Source organism: Chroicocephalus ridibundus, chromosome 15, assembly GCF_963924245.1.
Source record: "Chroicocephalus ridibundus chromosome 15, bChrRid1.1, whole genome shotgun sequence".
NCBI classification, from domain to species: Eukaryota; Metazoa; Chordata; class Aves; order Charadriiformes; family Laridae; genus Chroicocephalus; species Chroicocephalus ridibundus.
In genome coordinates, this window is record NC_086298.1 from 12,973,904 (window position 1) to 12,995,098 (window position 21,195).

General features: G+C 51.2%; 1 protein-coding gene across 5 annotated transcripts in view; it reads right to left on the bottom strand.

Annotated features, from left to right (window-relative positions):
- The window catches only part of FUBP3 (far upstream element binding protein 3), a 40,337-nt gene extending 29,058 nt beyond the window's left edge, over positions 1 to 11,279 (bottom strand). For all 5 annotated transcript variants that reach the window (XM_063353043.1, XM_063353040.1, XM_063353042.1 and 2 more), the window contains exons 1-2: positions 11,134 to 11,279; positions 4,234 to 4,339 (exon numbers count right to left, since the gene is read on the bottom strand). In XM_063353043.1, the coding sequence (XP_063209113.1) occupies positions 4,234 to 4,339; positions 11,134 to 11,220 (193 nt within the window). In that variant the 5' untranslated portion in view covers positions 11,221 to 11,279. The remainder of the gene's footprint in view (positions 1 to 4,233; positions 4,340 to 11,133) is intronic.
- Positions 11,280 to 21,195: the final 9,916 nt, after the last annotated feature.

The following is a 21,195-nucleotide window of genomic DNA, read 5'->3' on the forward strand; positions in this document are numbered from 1 at the left end:
GAGCTCCTGGAGAGAAGTGGAACACAGTTGTATTTCATACTGTTGACCCAAAATGGGATCATCATAAATTTTAGAAAGCTACAAGGAAGACATTAGTTACCCTAATTCTTCATCATTAAATATTGCTAGGTTTTTCCTTAATTAAATGGTCAAAACCAATTGTCATGTCTGCCTTCACTGTAAATCTTTATAGGCTTTTTTCCCCTCCCTTAAACTGCCTTATTTTAAAAGACGGCAATATATAAAGTTGCAATTTTGAAGAACGGGGGCATTTCGTGTATTACACTAAACTTTTTGCTGAGAGATCTGGACTTTTGCCCTGGTCCTACTGCTGCTACAGATGTGTCAAGGAGCATCACTACTAACTTTCATCAGCAGTAAGACAGGGATAAGATTTCCTTCTCCTCATCGCTATTTTCATTGAAAACATGTTGGAGCAAAAGAATAAAGTATTCTATACAACAGGATCATGTTGTGTTTAAGCCCCTCGGTTCTACTACCGTTCAAGTTTTATTACACCAAAACAGGCCATCTTCATATCTGGATGCACCACAGAAGCATGGGGAAGGTAGGGGGGTGGAGAGAGGAGGGTGTGAGGCTTCTCCACGGTCTCTCATCTTTGTTTCCCCAGTCTCAAAGGATACCCCAGCCTTCAGCTGCAACACTGCTGCTTCACCCTATGCGTATCACTGGGAACTTCTTCAAAGCAGTCCAAAACAGGGCAAACAAAGGCTAATGTTCTGGCAATCAGTCTCTTTCCAGCAGACTAGATCCCTACTTCCTTTGAACAAAAGGAGACTGTTTCTTTAAGGATTATTTAGCATTGAACAAACTTATTAAATTGTGCTGGTAATCAGAGGGACCCATTAATTAGAACAGAGGCCAGGAACACCCTCTGGCCATTAACAGGAGGGCTGGGATTTATCCTCGGAAAGATGTCACCAGGTCTCTCCTCAGCTCAGACCAACCCCATCTCTAGTTCTCACCTTTGCTGAGAAAAATTAACTGCTGCAAGTGGCCATATAAATGCTGACCACAACTTCCCCGCAAGCAGTACAAATAAACCTGATCTCCTCCCTGCACTATGCTATTTGCAAGATTACTCTAAAGCTGTTTCCAGAAAGGGGAAATAAAGATGCCAGGGAAAAGAGAAATAATCAGTCTCAAGCTCCATCTAATACCAACGGCCAGGTCACCAGGGCCAATCCCAGCAGCTCTTCGTTTCAGATGAAGGTTATGTTAAGGGAAGTGCAAAAGGCACTTGCACATTCTGGTTTCCAATAGTATGACAAATCTATTTTTCCTGGAAATGCTCTAAAAGCAGCTGAATTTGTTTTGACCAGTGCACTGTCACCCTGTCTTAAGACCACTTCCTAAACTGACATCAATCAGCCACACCAGCAGCTGTTTACAAAAATGGACAGGCAGAATTAGATTTTCCTGAAAGACAAGACATTTTTCTTGTCACCTTAAATACCTCCTCTGGACCCAATTTTTTTCCAGGAGCATTAGGAACAGAAGTAATTTTCTAACAGGTACATGGGGATAAAGAAGCAGTGAGACCTGCATCCAGCCGTGAACAGGCAGCATACAGAGGTAAACAATCAAAAGATTTACCACCAGATTTGTTTCTAAGCTATCCAGAGCAGCAGAGTGTATCCAAACCCCCGCACTATAAAATTTCTAGAGTATGCATAACAATATAAATAATTGCTTCTTGACCACAATGTCTACAAACTGTGGTTCGCAGGCAAGCAGAAAATGGAGAAGAGTGTGGGCATGCAAACCCAACACCCCTTGTTCGCAGCTAACAGAGAACCAGAAGATCATCCAAATAGAAAGCGCTTTCCTAATTTAAGCATCCTATTAAAAGGAACTGCCATCTTCCAGATGCTTAAAGCTAAAGCTGCATGATAGACTTTTAATGTCATGGCAGCAAGAGCAGGCAGCCTAAGAGTAAGGTATGGATCACACCACAAACACACACAGAGCAAGAAGCACTCGCAGCTTCAGGAGTTCCTTTGCCAGGCTGCAGTTCTGGGTAGGCAGTTAAAGAGCAGCACAGGAGGATTACGTGGTTAGGTGGGGAACTTATCACACAATTGTATTTCGGTACAGGACCTACTAATGCCATTAGAAATAAAACCCAAGACGACCAAAGCTGAAAGAAGCTATACAACCCTTGCTACTACCCTGACAATTAGTTTCTTCGCGAAATTCCAGCCCTTTAAAATATTACTTCCATCATTTCTCTTCTCCTCTAAGATCTCACAGATAAGATTTTTGGGAAGGGAATTGGACAAAGTTATAAAACCTACAGACGTATATGAACAACCCAACGGCAAATACAGCACTGGAGATGCTTTAAAAACAGTTACAGACAAGGCCCAGTGCTGAACTACAAGGTGAGCAAGCACCCGCAGGTCTTTACATCAGCAGATGTAAATCATCAGATTACTGCTAATAAAGGAGTCAGGAGCTCAGCCACTCTGGAACGATACCTGATCCATGGAGTTATCTATCACAACACAAGAAACCAGCAGTACTGCACGTTATAGCCTAGACTGCAACTGTATTGACACGGTTTGTGTCAACACAAACAAGGCTCAGCAACTAATAGGGCTCACCAGTAAAAGTTTAAGTACAAAGTCTAACTTGCACTGTCATTAGGCACTACAACTATTTCACATGTTAAAAGTTCATAAAAAACATTTTGTCAAGAGGTCAGATTTCTTAGTTCAGTCTGATGAATCAATGAAAGAAAGAGTCAGGACTAAGGTTACGAATGACTTGTTCCTAGAAGGCTACATTTATTATTTTTCACATATAGCCACTTATCTAGGCTATTCAGACACAGCTCAAAGTTGTTCAGCATTCTTCAATGCCAACCAGCCTGTGCGGCAGCCAAACACCTTCCCATACAGAAACCAACACATCCCAGTAATACCAGGCCTCTGGCTCCTCATAGACATAGTGATGCTCCAGTCTGAGATACAAGGCGCAGGAGCTCACCCAGATAAACCCATTCTTTCCTACAACGCCAAAGAAGCAGCAACCTCTTGCTCAAATAGAGCCAACACCAGAGAAGAAAGCAGGCTGTGGCATGTGTTCAGAAAACAGTAATGTTAGCAAGCCAGAGGCTCCACATGAAAGAAACTTCTCCCTGTGCTCCAGCACGTTTTTTCAGAATGAGAAGCAGACGTGCAGTATTTTCAGCCTTTGTATCAGACAGAAAAAATTATTTTCAAAATGAAGTGCTAGGCAGCAATTTTGCTTATTTCCTCAGTACTCCTGAACATACCTGTGGGGGACAAAATCACCTGCAGGGCTACCTGCATCAGTAAAAATACTAGAGGAAATGGGAAAAGGAGACATAACCACATTTATTTATTTTTTTTTTTTATAACCTACCACAGGAAAAGGTGAGCTCTTTGTATCTATACAGCAGCAGATAATACAGTTTAAACGCTTCTTTTAACAGTGCATATCACTAGATTTGTAAAAAAGAAAACACCTGTTCTAACATTTTTGTTGTTCCTGCCAAAGATAAGAAACTAATAACTTATTTTAAAATTGTAGCACTCCATACAATATTAACTCATTACAGTCACCAGTAAATTATTCTTTGGTTGTGGCCAATGTTAAACGCGTGAGAGATTTAAGAATTCTCAAAGAATAATTATGAAAAAGGCTAAGTCTAATATGGGAAGTTTCCTTCCAGCTTGCATCAACACCTTTTCTCCTTAAAATTCATGTACAAAGCAATCAGAACTCTTGACAGCAACTACTGTGCTGTAACCACTGCCACACATGGAAAGGAGCACATGTAATACTGTCCCTATACAGTGCCTGCTCTCAGAAAATAAGGATCATCAGGGAAGAACAGCTTTACTATGTATATCTGGTACTCTATAAATGGGCTCCAGCTCAGTTCCAATAAGCACATCCTCCTTCCTCTCTCCCACCTCAACTAGCATAGAAGATTTAAATTACAGAATTTCTTTGCTAATTCCCAAAGTTCATGAACTAAGAAAGAATTGCTTCACATTAATAATACTAATGCCTAGGAGCCCTGTGCTATCTCTAGATAAGACTAAACAACACAAGGAATCTTGTATGAACTCTCTGTACACAGAAAGATGCATTCATTTCTCTCCTTAAAGCAGACAACTGCCTCCACAGACAGATTTCAAGAGCTGCATCCACTAGATTAACTAATCATGGCCAGCTTACCTCCATCATCCAGGGGCCGTTTCTGCACTCCATAACCGTAGACTGATGGGTCCACAAGTGTTGTAGAGTTATTCAAGTGAGGAATATCTCCAATTTTAGCAGCAATCTATAAAACCAGGGGATAAAAGCATGATTAGCATACCTGAAGTTTCAGCCACCACAGCCAAACACTCTTTCTTCCAATACGGCATTTACCCAAGCCCAGTCTTCTCTCAGCTATTTACTCTATAGGTGACTTTATAACAAAGACATCAGTGCTTCATTTGTAAGGTAAACAATTTTCTGCTTGCTTTTAATATTTGTTTAATTATGAATGCATTCACCCAGTTCCTCTTCCTGATTATAAGTATTTACTCCCTGGAACATTATATTCAGGTTTGTTCACTCAAACAAGCTGACAAGCTAAATCTTGCAAAGAGAAGAGTTCAAACTAGCTCACCAACTTTGTCCCGGAGAGGTTGCCACCACCGTAACCGTGTAGGAGGACACATGCTTCCTCCTGCATCTGTGCATATCCAGATACATAGAAACACACACCCAAACATTGGTGGGGGGAGTGGAGGGAGAAGAACATGAAAATACACAGCACAAGGACAGGTTTGGGAACTCCTCCTCAAAGAGACTGGATCACCCTGTGTTTACTGTATGAAGAATAAGCCAGTGGGCAAACTGTTAGCCCAGAATTAGTTTGCATTTCCTGCAGTGGTCAATACTGCATGAACACGACCAGCGCTGCCTGTGCCTCTGCTTCCACCCCTTACAGGGGATAACAGCCATTCCTTGCCACGCCAGGATGCAAGGAGGATATTTACAGGAAAGAGGAGACAGTCAGGTATCACAGTAAGGGGACCAGGTTAAGCAAATAAACTAGGTGAGAGAGAGAGACATAAGCAGCACTTAATAAAAGTGAAAAGTTAAGCTTGTCTCTAATGACATTTGGGAAACATCTGTAGAGAGAGACGGTGACAGAAGCAAGCTCTTTTGCCTGTTCTCCCAGCTAACCGATGTAAACCTACTCTAGAAACATACAGGTGCCTTAATTTGGTGCTGCACCCCAGTTAATACCCCCTTCAGGGACAGGCAAACTGCAATCTCACAGCACCCCCCCCCAAAGTACTTTGCTATAAAAAGTAAGTGCAGAACAAAGCAGTTACAGAAAAAATACAAAGCACAGAGTATTCTACAGCATTTGCTTCCTTTTCCAGCAAAAAGAAAACCATTGAATAGGATCTCTACTAAGAGTCTGATCTCACTCTGTTATAACTGGGATTTCACCAGAGAATAAGCAATAGGAACAGATGAAAGTGTATTTTACAGAGATCTGTTTTAAATGAAGACAAGGGCAAGTGACAGAACTAAACATGTTTCTCAAATTTGAGTTTTACTGCAACAGAAAGACACCTAAAGTAACTCTGTTGACACTACTGGCTGCTGCAGTGGAATAAACAACTGCCCAAGATTCAGAACCACAGGGTACTGAAAAAAAAGCTATTTGAAATAATTTTGAAAGATTGAGGGCACTGCTTTTAGAAAGAGAATTGAAAACATTCTCTTCAATGCCTTGCATGAAAAAGGCTCCAAGTTTTGACCATTTTCTTATAGTCCATTCCCTCCTGTCCTCTTTTAGTAAGTCAACAACTTTGTTGTGTTAGAAATGTCAGGAACTGGAGAATAAAAAGTCTTCCTGTGGGACCACCACAGTGATCATGTAGCAAAGCTTTGATGACAAGCACCTTGTATATCACCACCCCTGAAAACTAATAAGCCCATAGAAAGCTGATTCTGAAAGCATTAGCATCGACTACCCCTCAGCCACTCCATGCTAGGGAGTGCCAGGTGATATCTTGCTTTTTTGTTGAAAGCTGTACTACATCCACGGTTCCAGCCCTTTGCCCACGTCCCTCATGTTTGGGATGCAGAGGATTTTAATGAAGGTACAAAGAGCACAGATGTTTTCGGTCTACTTGAATGCTGAAAAATAAATTTAAAAATTTATAACAATCTATTAACAGCTTTCACATAATAACTTACAAACGTATGCCAAAAGGAACAGGGTCAGGTATAAAATACTCTGGCACATTTTGGAACATTTGATTTTAACATGCCCTTCGTGAACCCTCCTGCTCTTAGTAGTTATTTACTTGAAAAAAAATCTCTAAGTTGCAGAAACTGCTAGCTGATAGTTTGGAGCTGACACCACACACTCAAGGAAAAGAAAAAAGTAGTCTGTGGATAGCAGAAGTGGCCTACAAAAGGAAGCTATCAGGAAGCACAAAGGTGTGCACGAACAGATCACCAGCACTAAGGCTGTCCACTCCCAGGGCAGGAGAGCTCTGCAAACCCCTACTCGTGCTTAGCATACAACTATCGCCCTGGCACAGAATCCTCCAAGTAAAGGGCAAAATAAGAAAGTCAAAACAATTTTTACATTATCAGCTTTTGGAAAATTTTCCTTTTTTTTTTTTCCCCCCCTCCCCTCCTCTATTTAAACTTGCACCCTTATCTCTAAAGCCTCCCAGCTGCCACCGGATTACATGCAGACAACACACCACCTCATTACAGCAGGAAAAAATACCCTGCAAAATTAAGAGCTCAGCTTTTAAAGTAGATGTAGCAGTTAAAATACATTTTAACTTCTTATGTTCAACTTAAAACAGGAACCTCAGTTTCCACTATAGGCTCAGCAGAGAGATAAACACAAAAGTTAGAACACAGCAAAAGTAAGCAGACCTAGTTCTTATCTGACTAAATGACCTTGAGTAATGTACTGCTAGTCAGTGCTTTTGTCCCACTCTATGTCAGTATTAATTTTTTCCTTTTTTTTTTTTTTTTTCCTTTTTCTAAACCCAATACATCTATTTTAATAAGCTCTGAAATACACAGGAAAAGAGTATCACTACCACAGAACTGTTTCTGCATCTGCTTTCCCCGAAATAAAGCTCTCCAACAAACACTTTAAAGGACACAGCCCAAACCTAAGCTACAAACTGCAATGGTAAAGCCAAGAAAAATCAATGAAATAGCCCATAAAGTTGTGTGAGGGATACATGTTTTCCTATACCTTGCACTTCTGTCCTCCTATACCTTTAACACCCTTTAAAAACAGTGTAATACCAAAACACTTTTAAATATAAGGCTTCTTTGCTGGGTACAGTAGGACTCAAACACCAACATCTGTAGAATTCAGCTTTTGAGAGCAAGAGCCTAGATTCTGGGAAGAATCTCTCCATGCTGTCCTGCAAAAGAACAGCAACCAATAAAATCACCAATTCTAGGTATTCGCAGGATATAAAACAATAAGGCACTGTTATCTGACCCTCTCAAGACAATTCTAGTGCTTCTGCTACTCTTCCCAGTCATCAAGCAGAATACTCAAGTTTGCATGACAGCTATTTCTCCAAAGCTCTATAGGAAACAGTGAAACCATCAACAACCATTTAAGTTTCATGTCACTGGTGATTTTCCTAAATACCATAGTAACTGCAGAGCCCTAAATCTATTTGAGGATGATCTGAAAAAGTACTCTGCAAGGAGACAGAGAAACATAAGTCTTAAGACATCCTCCATACCCCCTGAAATTAGAAGTTGGAACCTGATAATAGAAAGGGATTTTAAACATACAGCCTGTTGACTCTTAGGATATTCATCCTCTTTCAGGGTACTCAAGATGGCACGCTACGGGCTTACACAGCCACAGCCTCTTCATAGCATTCCCAGAAATTCAGATTCAGAGAGTATGTACAGCAGGTTACAAGAAGAATCGCACACGTATGAAGAAGGAATCAGTAAGTGCTGCAAGCGCACGTGTTCTGTTGAAAATGAGACTGCCAAGGAGAACAGCAGAGGGTAAGAACCAAGACAGACACTGTTTTGTCAATAAGAAAAATACTCAAGGACAGTCCAACAGAAATCCATTTTTGTCCAAAGTACAGGCAGCTCTGCTTATTTTCTCATACCATTACTCAAAAGGGGAGCAAACATCCTCTCTTTCTCTCCACCCCCCACTCAAATGCCACCCTGCCTAGGAGCAGCTAGACAGATCAGTCACCACCTATGATCCATAAACTCACTTGAGGAGTGGTGCAGTAGACGCAGGACAGACCATCTCAAAGCCCCAGCATTCAGTTGAAAAAGTAATTTTTCATATATCTCAAATATTTAAGAGTCCACAAAAAATCCAAGCAAGTCCAGCACACGCACTGAAAGCAAGGTACAACTCATTTCCTTCAAAGGCATTCCAGATTCCTTATTCTTATGTCAGCTCACACCCCAGTGACTTTGAAGAATGCAGTTACTGTCATTGATGAGGAAAGTCTTTCCCATCCTGAATTATTTGGTTATTAATAACTAAGCACTGTATTCCACACTCTGATTTTAGTTTTACGGTTCTCACGAGAACTGAATTTAGTAAATTTGATTACTAGTCTTAAGTGTAAGATTAAACTTTGAAAGAGTTCAAACATCAAGCCAGGGATGCCATAAAAACCCACGAAGCAAGAACTACAACTGAATTTGTTTCCTCTGCTCCCTCCCCCCCTTAAAGCAAAAGTAATATTCAGAAAAGGCTACACCATTGGCCAGAAGTATAAACTGACATCTACGTACCAGATCAGCATGGTTCAGGCAAATACAGCGTTAAGCACACTTGGTGAAAGCTCTGCCATCACCTCCAGAGAAGTGTTAGGTGTAACAGCCTTTACCTCCCACCTGACTCTCAGCCAGGAGGTTCCGTCACAGATTGCTTGGGTGGTGAGGCAAATATCGATCCACTGAGCAATGAAGACCATCCTCATTCACATTTGCCAATAAATGACGATTTGGTCCCGCCATTCTGTGCGGGAATAGACCACCTAATCCCTCACAAAGCCTCTACAGAACTAGATTAAATCAAGTACTTTGGGTGGGGGGTGAGGCATATTTTCGCACTTGCCAACAATTCTTTTCGTCCCACAAATACTAATGCAAAAAAGTCACATTCAACAGGCAGCATACAACTCACTGCACAAAAATGTAGGCCACTGTGCTGCCACGAACACGTGCAGAGTGCACATTTCCCAACACGCTTGTTTCCAGAGTGAAAATAGCAGGAAGGTTGCTACGCTGCAACGCCTGACCTGAAGTTTGCGGCTTGGAAGATTTTTAAATCTTCCAGTTCAGACTAACTCCAGTCATAGGCTCATGGACACCCAACATATTCTTTCAAGTATAATGAACATAAGAACAGCAAAATCAGAGTCAGCATAGCTAGGCTGCAGGATTATTTAATATTCCATCTCCTTCATGTGTGGGTTAGGGAGCCTCACAGGTTCACCCTACAAATATGATGATGGCACCCACACAGCAGCAATTCAAATCAGTTTTCAGTTAGTGCTATGTTTTAGTCTAATACCATCCAAAAAATCTCACTTTCACATTTAACCTGTTACTGATCAGATGAGTGGTACATTCTCACAAAATAGTTTAAACAGGCTGCAACTGACAAGCAAATAATTATTTTCTTCTACATAAACAGGTTATTCAAAGATTATTCAACTGCTAGCAGGCAATAATATTACCAGATATTCAACGAGAGGCCTTTGCTAACAGAAGATCAGGTCAAGACAAACACAGCTGCAAGACCTCTCAATTTAACTGCATCACCTGGGCTAACAGCAAAGCTTTCAGACATCACACACCATCAAGGCCACAGCGCTTTCTCAGACACTGAAAAAAGCAATGCATGGCCTCATCCAAGAGGCAGCTAACACATAACCGGCCTACTGAAATACTTATGCTGAGAAAGAAATCAACGACTGAAGAACAGCTTGTGATCTCCTGTGGGAAGGTGCAAAGTGTTCATCTAGAACAGTGAGCGCCTCTGTACAGGTCGCTGAGACTGCACAGAACACGGACTTGCTGCCATTCTGATTCACCAGTGAGCTGCGAGCAACAGTAAGCGACTTAAGTTCCAACAGAGCGATTCCTTGAAAGGTCTTAGGGTCCAGCTTAGTTTCTTCAGAAGTTTCTCAGTGAAATGAGAAAAACAACTCTGGGCGACAGGAGGAGATTTCTCCCACCTGGCCTGTAACATTGGAAAGAATAAAGTCAAGATCTTTAAGTGCCAGCTGGGCTGTGGTCCTCGTATTTAGCTGTATTACACCTTGTTAAGGTGCAGTTACTAAACACAAATGCAACCTGTTCAGAGATGGAACAAACACCTGTGACAGACACAGAAAAAGAGATGTGATGAACAGTCACAAAATCTATGCTGTGAGAATCGGCTTCTTGTTTCTGGAACCACTTTCCACAAACCAAGAAGCACACAAATATTTATAATATTCTGTACTGAAAACGAGGGTGTTGATTTCTGCAGGTCTGGGCGCTTCCAGTGAAAGTTTCTATTTCAGCGCTGCGTAAGCTCAGAGATTCCTTTGGGGAGCACTTCACTCCCCCCTCTCAGGAGGGAATGCAAAGCTCCCCCTCTGCCAGGGCTTCTATTGATTAGCCTAACGCACAATTAAGACCTCATTTAAAAACCGAATTAACATTAAGCTCACACCCACCCATTGCAAAGTGCAGGAGGACAGCTTCACAACGAGAGCTCCTGCAAGCTGCAGATCGCCTCCCTCCGCAAAGAGCAGCGGTTTTTGCCGTGTCACAAGCCCCGGCCGCGACTGGCGCTGTAGGGGCCTGTCAGGGAGCCCAGCCGCCGCCGCCCCCCGGCCTGCCCCTCTCCCCGCCGCCGCCCGCAGGGGACAGCCCCGGAGCTCCCGAGAGGGGCCGCCGGCTCCGTCCTCCGGGAGAGGGGCAGCGAGGCCGCGGCCCTGCCCCCTTAGGGCGGCTCCGCGCCCCGCCTCAGCCCCACGGCCTAGCGGCACCCCGCGGCCTCCTCCCGCCCCCGGCCCGCCAGCCGGCGCCTACCTGCCGGACCCGGTGCAGAGCGTCCACGAACCCTTCGGACTTGATCCCCACGGGCGCTGCGCTCTGCCCCTGCGCCAGCTCCGCCATGACACGCGCCCCGCGCCCGCCCGCCGCCGCGCCGTCCCGCCGCTCCGCCCGGGGACCCGCACCCGGAAAGGGAAAGAGCCCCCCGCTTCCGCCGGAAGTGGGCCCGGGAGGGGCGGGGGCGCCGCGGTGGGGCGGGGCCGGGGAGGGAGCGGTTGGGAGGGGGCTCGCGCCGCACGTCACGGCCGCTCACGTGCCGGAGGGAGGGAGGGGCGGGGCTGGGGCTCGCCCCGCCCCACGGGACCCCCCGGCGCGCGAGGGACCGGCGGGACGGGGACATGGTCCAGCGGCACCGGCGGGCTGCCCCGGCACCCTGTCCCTGCCCCTGCCGCCCCCTGCCCGTGCCACCCCCTGCCCGTGCCATCGTCCCCTGCCACCCCGTCCGTGCCCCTGCCGCCCCCTGCCAGCCCCCGCCGCCCCCGCCACTCTGTCCCTGCCTGTGCCACCCCTGCCCCCCCCGCCCCTGCCAGCCCCTGCCTGTGCCATCTCCTGCCAGACCCTGCCACCCTGTCCCTGCCTATGCCATCCCCTGCCAGCACCTGCCACCTTGCCCAGGCTGTGCCATCTCCTGCCATCCTGTCCCTGCCTGTGCCAAGCCCTGCCAGCTCGTGCTATCCCCTCCATCCCTGCTGCGGTGGTGGCGGCAGAGGCGTCCCACCAGCAACCACCATGCAACACCCTCTGTGGAAACACATCATTCCACAGCACCCGTTTCCCACCTATTTTCATGCGTGTGTTTGAGGACCAGGCTTCTGGCCATGCCGCCATGGGCCAGGCACTGCCATGGTGGTGGTGACACGTTACATGAAGCTGCGAGGGTGGTGAGCCCCTGGCCCAGGTTGCCCAGAGAAGCTGGGGCTGCCCCATCCCTGGAGGGGTTCAAGGCCAGGCTGGACGGGGCTTGGAGCAGCCTGGGCTGGTGGGAGGTGTCCCTGCCCAGGGCAGGGGGGGGACTGGGTGGGCTTTAAGATCCCTTCCAGCCCAAACTATTCCATGATCCTATGATTCCTGGATGCAGGGTGCCAGGGTGCTCCGGAGAGCTCTGCCCCGCTCCGCCGGGAACTGGAGCTCCAGGAGGAGCCTGGGCACCCCTGTGTCCTCTGGGCTGGAGCCCCCAGCTCTGACCCAGCCCTCTGTCCCAGCCCTCCCGCCGCCGCGGAGCAGCAGGATGCTCCAGGGTGATGCAAGGACCAGTTAGTCAAGGAGTAATGCAAAGAACATGCAAAGCTCATTCCTCGAGCAGGGCGCTGCTGCGCGGCCCCTGCCCAGCCCTCACCATCCGGGACACCAGGGCGATGGTGGTGTCTTTTGGGGGTGTCCCACGAGAGCTGCCACCCAACCTGCTGCCTGGGCACAGACTCCCTTGGGTGGGGGTGCACGCTGGCTATGGAGTGGAGTGTTCATGGTGTCCTCCAGGATATGAGAGCAACGCCTTGCCGTGGGATGGTGGCACAGTTTACGTCACTGGGGGGGACACAAGGGACATTGGGCATCCCAGCTGCCATTTGGGTCCCCGGAGCAAAAAGGAGGGGGTGAGTGGTGGGATCCCAGGTCCAGCAATTGTCCCGCCCAGCCTGGCGGCATGGGGGGACTTGTCCTAACCCCCCCCAGGTGCAGCTGCAGGAGAGAGAGATGATCTCTCCCAAACTACAGCCCACCGCCAGCCCAGCATGGCTGGGTTTGCCCCCCAAGCCTGAGACAGTCCCAGTCCCACAATCCCAGACCCTATCTCCCAAAGGCACCCAGTATTCAATTCAAGATTCAACCTGTGGTCCGGGTTGTGCCGCTTTCCTTCTCGGCTGTTTCTTGCTCTTTCCAGTTTTATGCATCTGATTTGCGCCTACATGAGTAGGCAGGAATTGCTGAGGCTGATGAAATTATCTGGTGGCTTTCCAAGAGCAGGGAACACGCTTCTTCACTGGGACGCACAGTGCTCTGATGGTCACCTACGTCACACCGGTGAGCTTGCCGATCGCCAGCCTTTCCTCCTTCCAGAAGTCGTGATCATGTTCTTAAGCAAAACGCCCATTTATTTTAGGAGAAAGGAACCCAGCCCATGGGGAAGGGCTTTAAGATGATCTGTATCCCCACAGGCACCCCATTGTCTTCTGGCCATGGTGGAGGTCACTTCTCCAGCCATGCCCAGGGCTTTGCTTCTTCCTCTCTTGCAAACCACCTGGATAATTTGCTGGATTCAGGGATTTTTCCCCTTCCTAGCCCTGGCTGGGGAGACTCAACAGGCTCTGCACCAGCTGCCCTCTTCCCCAGGCAGGTCCCAGGTGGGAGGATTCACCCTGTGACCCTCCAGCTAACGCCAACCTCAAAGTGGCTGCAAAAAAAGGTGACCAAACCTGAAGCCAAAAGCCCCCGGCGCTGGGATGCCAGCAGAGAGGAGCTGTGGCCTCTGCTGCCAGACCCAGCTTGGGGCTGTGAGAGACGAATTTGGGTGGTCTCAACCCCTGGCAAGAGACGGAGGAACCTCCTCAGTGCTGGGCAACACCACGGTCAAGGGATCAGGCTGCCAGGAGGGTGACAGCGAGCCCCGGCCATCACCAGGAGGAAGCCCAGTGAGAAGAAGACACCAATTGTAAAGAAGGAAATTATGGGCCTTAAACACTTCCAGAAACAAATTTCTGATGTAAATCTTCCTTTTGAGGAAAAAAAAAAGAAAGGAGTGATTCTATGCCTCCATCACCCGCCTCCCCCCACCCAAGACACACACACCTTCACACACACACGCGCGCGCTGAAATTAGTTGTGACAGCTGAAATTCTCCTCTCGTTGGACGCCATTTGACAGGGTACTTAAAAAAGGAGGAGGAAAAAAAAACAGAGAGAAGAAGAAGAAAAGGGAAAGTGGTTTGGTGTCGCACGGGGGAGGCGGAGGGGGGTGTTGGGGTGGGGGGTTTCAAGTGATACAAGGCGCATAATTCAGGCTTCTTGGATTGCAAAAGCTCCCCGTACCTAAAGGGCCTGCTGCCTTTATTTTTATCCAAATGGCTCAATTACTGCAAAGCCCCACAGAGAAAATTATGGATGTTTGCCTCTATTTTTCTCCCCTTGTCTCGACAACTGTAGATATTTTGTTTTCCTTCTTTCCATCTCTTTTTTTTTTGTTTTTTTTCCCTTTTGGTGGTGGTGGGTGCGGGGAGTGGAAGGTGGCCGGGGACCAGGATGGGGGACGGATGGGGAGATGCGGGGGACCCGGGTTGAGGGCCGGGGCGCTGGCACGCGGTGGCCCTGCCACCATCACAAAACTTGGTCGTCTCTCCATCTCCCCCGGGTCACCTCGCACCTTTGGCTCCTCGTGTCCCCCTCGTCCCCCACCCTTCTCCCTCCAGCCCTCTCTCCCTCTCTTCTCCCCCACCTCCCTCCTCTCCTTCCCCCCGCTCTCCTCCCCATCGCCCCCTCCCTGTGCCTCTCAAAGCCACCATAATAGCAGCTTGTTTGGCACTTCACTTGGTCTCAATGAGAAAATTCCCCCCTCTCCCTCTTTTTGCCTTCGTTATTTCCAAACCCTGCAATAGCTCCTTTGCTCAGGGCTGCGGGAAGTGCCCATTTTTCAACATTTTTCTTTGGCTTATGTTTGTCATCCTCTGAATTACCGCACCGGGGAGTCCAGTCAGCCCGACACCGGGCCCTGCTATTCACGCCCCTCGTGCTCCTTGAGATCATGTAGGGAGAAATTAGTTATTTATTTCGAGCACCACCACCACAATGCACTTCCCCGCAGAAGTGTTTGTTTTGATCCCCCCGCAGAAGAGGAGGCTCTGCGGGGCGCACCAGCAGCGCCGGGTCCGGCAGGGGACGCGGTGAGGGCAGGGCAGGGTGTGGGCAGCCCTGGGGGCTCCTGGGAGAGGTGTGAGCGTGGAGCCCCCCAGTGAAGACGTGGCTCGTGTGAGGGGTCTCCACCATGCTGAGATGTGTCTCCAAGGCTTCTCCCGGAGCAGATGCTCTCTGCAGGTCCTGAGGGCGTCCAGGTGATGTTGTCCCATCAGGAAACCTGGTTGTCCGTGGGTTTATCCCTAGGTCACACATGCCGTGCTGAGATGGATCCAAAGACCGCATGACACCAGGGGATCATCCCACCCCAAGGTGTTCATGACTGTACCAGGGAGTGCAACCCGGGAGGTTCTGCCAAACACTGAAAGATTAGGCAGATTTTGTGGCCGTAGGAAGAAACCCTGCTCCGGCATGGCCCATGGTCCCCAAACGTGGTCCCCAGGTCCACTGTCCTGCCCACGCTGGCCCCCTTCGCAGAGAGGGCAGCCGGGCTTTGGGGCAAGAGCAGTGTGGACCAGCAAACGTTCACCAGCTTCGAGAGAGTCACAGATGGCAGGAGATGGGAAGGACGCCGCCTGTCCAGGGAAAACCCATCCCTGGAGGTTGTAAGCCACCTCCCCTTCTCCCTGTGCCAAGGTCAGGAGTCAGCAAGTCCCATCGCTGAGCCCACCAGTGCAGACCAGGCTGGCATTGTCGCAGCTCCGTAGCCGCCCTGGCAGTGGGGATGCTGGCAGTGCCTGTGAGCCCTTTCCCCGTGGAGGTGCCGCAAGGGGAAGGTGGCTGCAAGCTGCAGGGAAGGGGCCCAGGGAGCTGCGGCTTTAAAGAACGAAGAGGAGCAGCGGGAAGAAGAAAATGCAAAATTGGCCCAGTGGGTAGACCTGCTATTTAAGTGCAGTTGAGAAGCGAGCGGGAGGAATTACAGGAGAAATGATAGTGCCCTGACAGCTGCCATTTCCCACCGCCAGTCTCCCCTTAATGGAGTCCTAATGTAGTGGTGGGCTCTTCGCTGACAGCCCAGCCTGAGACAGGGCTTGTCTTTGTGCTGGTGACTGATGGGACAGTCCAGTCCGGCAACAAACCTGCAGTCCTCTGATTTCTGCCGGTGCTGGCTCGGCTTAACCCCTTCTTCCCCTGGCACCCACTCGCTGCCCAGGTGTGTGGCCGGCGTGGGGTCCGACCTGCCCCCGGGTCCCCCACCGACCCGCTGCGGGTCCGGCAGCAAAGCAAGGCGCTGGGAAGAGGAGGCCATCGCTTGGCTGCTGCTGGCCAGGGCAGCGCGGCAGAGACTCAGCCCGGTCACCAAACCCAGCCGGAGCAGACAAAAACAGGGCTCCTGGCAGGGAAAACAAAAAGCCGGACCCTGCTCTTGCTGGTTCCCAGCGCCACTCTGCCCGTGTGACATTTCAGCGGGCAGGTGAGCGCGGGCAGGTGTGCTCTGCGGCACAGCGCCCGCCGGGAGGGCTCTGGGCTGCCCGCCCGGCACAGCGCTCGCCAGGAGGCCCCGCTACCTCTGTCTGCCGGCACTGGCACTGAACCTCCTCGTCAGCCTCAAATTAGCCCCGAGCCAGCATAGGATTAGACAGCCTTAAGCGAAATGGTGTGACAGTTTCCCCCTCAAGACCAGGCTCTGACTACATGCAGCTCGGCTCCTGCTCCCCGGGACGCGGGGGGTGTCAGCAGGAAAAGCTGCCAGAGTTTTCCTGCGGGAAAATAAATGGAGCTACTCCAAGCACTTGTTTGTCTGCTGGGGGGAAGAGGCCGGGCGTGCTGGGGCACTCTCTGTGGCAGAGGGATGGGCAGTGGGATGCTCTCGCCCCTGGGATGCAAAGGGAGAGGTTAACCACCTGCTGATGGCTTCTCCCCCCACCCCACAACCAGGATGGGCCCTCCTCGGGGAGGGATTTTTGGATGCTTCTGTCAGGCAAAGGTTCAAGCCCTTCTGCCTCCTTTCCCGCATGGAGCATCTCTCACTTTGACCCTATCTGCCCACCAACGTGTGTCTGGGCCTCCATCCCCTCCGGCAAAACCCACCAGCATCCTTCCGAGCTGCAAGGCATGGGGCAGCTGAGCCTTCTCAGCCTTCAGCACCCAAATCCATCACCCCGGGATCACAGGTACCGAGCAAAAAGTTACCAGCCTGGTGGGGTCCCTACACCCTCCTTGTCTCCTCCCCTGAGCTCCCATCCCACCGGCAGCGTGCCTGCCTGCTTTCCTGCCCAGGCAGGAGTTAGCAGGTAGGACAGAGAGCTCCAGGCATCTCTGCTGGCTCCATCTGCTTGTCCATCCCTCTGCAAAGGAGGGTCCTGAGCTAAGCCCGCTCCCAGCTCTGCCACCACCCTCTCCAGACCTACCCAAGGCCACAGGGAACTGAAACATCCCCATCCTGCATCCCTGCCCCACCAACCCCTGGGAAGCAGCTGAGACCCCAGGACCGATCCTGGTGGATGCTGAGGGTCCCCGTCACCCTCTGCCTTGGCGGGGAGCCCCAGCTCCTGGCAGCGTTGGACCCTCTCCGGCAGGAAAGCGCAATGCGGCGTGCGCAGGTCCTCAGCACAATTAGCCAACAAGTGGCTGTTTTGTGAGGGATTGTTGCTGATGTGTTTTAAGTGGCTTTCTGAGTGGAAAATGTGAGGCGCTGGAGAGGCCGGCAGACAAAGAGGGGGATGCATTAGGTTTTATTGGTCTGCTTCGCACACATCTGACATCACTCCACGGAGCAAGTTCTGCCCAGCTTTGGGGAAAATGAAAAATAAAGCAAGAAAAAGGGGCCGAGGGTACAGGGGCGGGGGGGAGCTCAAGCGATTCAAGCAGGCAAGTGGGGGCTTAATAGCAGGAGACACTGGCGCAAACTCTGTCAACCAGATGGGACCCGGGTGCTGCGGGAGGAGAGGGGAATTAGCCAACCCGCGCTTTGTTCCAGCAGAAAGCGCGGCCCTCTCCCCCCAGGAGCTGCCTACGTGTGATATAATACAGCCCCTTTCAGCCGCTAAGCTGGCCAAGGACAAAAGTCACCGATAAATAGTGAGAGGGTGAGGCTGAAAGCAAAAGGCAGAGTTGCCAAGAGCCCCCGCTTTCTCCTCGGGCCGCCCGCGCTGCCGTGCATCTGCCCTCGGCTGCTGGTCACCAGCGTGGGAACCCGTAGGCACGACGGTGGCCATGCCATGGGACGGGGCTGGGGACTGGAGGGGTTTTGGAGGCATGGCGCCTTCAGCAGGGGCAGTTGCAGCCTGCGTGGTGTTCAAGGGTCATCCCCATTTTCTCTGCCCCAATTCCCTTAGCCAAGCCATAAGACCAAGAGCCCCCACGCCTCGGGCATCCCCCAGAGCACACAGGGAATGGCTGGAGGCTGCCGTCCCGGTCGTGTCTCCGGCAGCAGTTTAATAAGCTTGGGCTTATAAAACCGACATGCATCTTTTACCTTCACTTTCAGGATCCTGTAAAAACACCCCCAAATAAAACAGTTCAAAGGTCCCTGGCCCAGCCCTGAAGGCCGGGCAGCCAGAAGCAGACCCCACCGAGCTCTCTCCCGTCTGCTCGTGGCCGTCAGCATCGCTCGGTTCCTCCGCCGTTCATCCAGAGCCCGGTGAGCACCTTGCACCACCCCTCACTGCCGCCCCACCGCCCACGGCACCCCCCCGCTTGCTGCGTGGGGGGCTCGAGGGCTGAAGCCACCCCAGATCCTCGGGTTTTGGACCCAAGGCATCCTGGCTGTCACTCCCTGGCACAGAGCTCAAGACCCACAAACATTTGCTGAAAGGAGGAGACCCCAAATGCCCCCCATCTGAGCTGGCACCCCCGGTTTGGGGTCTCCCTGCCCTCCCATCCCCCAGCAGAGGCCCAGCCCAGCCAAGCACTAAACCAGCCGTGGGGCTGTGCAAACAAGTGGGACCCCCTGTCCTCTCTCTTCCCTGCCGAGAGGGGTTTTCCTCACTCTCGTAGAAATATTGATCCAGATAAACCAGGGAGACACATTAGGTGCCCCGGGGGGGTCAGGAGACCAGTGGCTCAGCTGGCCGCCCACCGGCCTGTGCCCACGGGGTCCAGGATGGGCAAGGGGAGAGCTGGGGGCCTCGGGAAGCCCCTTACGCTGCTGAGGGAGCGGGGGCCAAAGTGCTTTCACCAAGGGGAGGTAAAACAAATCGATGAGGGGCCACCGTGACATGCTGACCCTGGCGCTGAGCCACGGTTTTAACGCGTGACAGTAAATCTGGGTGGGGGGCTCAGAGGCAGATGGCTGGAGGGGGGAGGCGAGACGGGGCACTTGCTGATGGGACGAGGGAAGGGCAAGAGCTCCCAAACCAAGAGGAGGCCGGCAGAGCCCCCGGGGAAGGGTAAGGAGGTGGGAGAGGGCAGCTCCGACGCTGACACGGGGATGGACAATGTCTCTGCCACGACCAGGGTGCCCCTTGTAGCCAAGCATCACTCCCGAGTGGTCCCTCCTGCCTCGGCGCATGCCCTGGTCCAGCCGGGAGTGCTGCAGAGACACCCCAAGGCTTTCTCTAAGCCCATTTCTATCCAGCCGAGGGGAAGCGTCCCCTCTGAAGGGAGGTCTCGCTTTGGAGCCCTGGTCTCCTCGCTCCCACCTCCCATCTCTCACCCCCCGCCAAAGCCAGAGGAGAGGGCAGGAAGGCACCAACGGCCGTGGATCTGGTTACCTGCATCCAACAAAACCTACCTGTCCCTTCCCAGCAACTCTCCCTGCCCCCTCTCCAGGGGGATGGACCAGAAGGACCCCCCTGGCCCTCTCCGAGCATCGCTGGGTCGCTGCCCACCGCGATCGAGTGACCAGATGGACAGCGGGCTCGTGCCGCAGCCTCCTCTGTGGGTCCCTTGTCCCCCCCCGAGCCGGCCGAGCTTTGACGCTCTGTCCCCCCGGGGCAGCCTTTTGTCAGGGGTGTGCAGAAGGGCCCCTGTGTCCCTCTGATCCCCGCCGGCCCCACGGCAGCGCGTCCCCGGCCAGAGCATAAAGCTGGCTTTCAGGGATCTGGCGCTGGGAAACTCCCAGGGAAGGAGCAAGGGAGCTTCTTGTTAAACGGGGAGACAAAGCCACCTTGTTAAGGGGTTTACAAAGGCGACCATCTCCCCCTTGCCTGGGAAGCTGGCGGCCGGCGACTCCCAACATCACCGGGGGGATGGCTTTCCCTCGGAAAGATGGAAGCAGTTAATAGCCGTGCTGTGCTGCAGGCCTGTGACCCATGTGCTCCCACAAACCTGCTCAGAGCCACGTATCCAAAGGAAAAGGGGGACCAAGCGCTCATCGCGGGGGGTTCCTGTGTTTTTCCCGTGACCGTGCCACCAGTAGCAGTGTCCCTGATGGGGGGAACCCCATCCTTGGCACTGCTGGACCATTACCAGCACCCAGGGACCACAGATTGCCCAAAATTACACGATACTGGATAGCACAAGAGGATTTTTCTCCCTCTCCTTTGGGAGAAGTGGGCCAGGGTCCCCTCCCACACACCCCACAGGAGCCCTAGGAGGGGACACAGTGGGGACAGTCCCACAGGCACAGCCACACAAGACCTCCCCAGTTTTCCATCACCCCTTTTCCTTGCATGGACCCAGTGATTCCTTTCTCCACCCAATAAAATGAAGTTTAAGCAAAAACCCAGCAGCCCCACAGCTGCTCTGTCCCCCTGGGAATTTTCTCTTAACACCCATCTATTCCTACTGTCTTCTGCCGGAAAAAATCCCTACCCTGAACAGCAGGATTTTGACACAACCTTTGTGGGACCTGACAGTAGCTTGGCCTCCGATGGGCCCCCCCGAGCCCCTGGGCCCTCCACTTTGCAGACCACATCTTGGGGCTCCTCACTCCATGGCCACATCCAAGCCCCCAGGACGTGTTGCCCAAACCTGTGCATTGTTCTGAGTTGTTCTTGGCAGCACTTGCGCTAAAATCCACATGCATATTAAACCTTAAACCCAGTAATTACCTCTACCTCCAGAGAAACGGGAAAATTGATTTTGCCATAGTGATGCAGCAGGCTGCGGTAGTCGGCATCGGTTGGTCAGCTTTTAGAAACCGGGACCCCCCCAGGCATGTACAAAGCCCACCTGGGCATGATGGCCAGCAGGGCAGGGGAAGGGGAGACCTGTTCCTGCTAGAAATCCCTGGGGACAGGCAAAAGGGGCCAAGCGCCGTGCAGTGAGCCCTGCCAGGCAGCGAGCGCATTGCCAAAAAAGCCAAATTAAC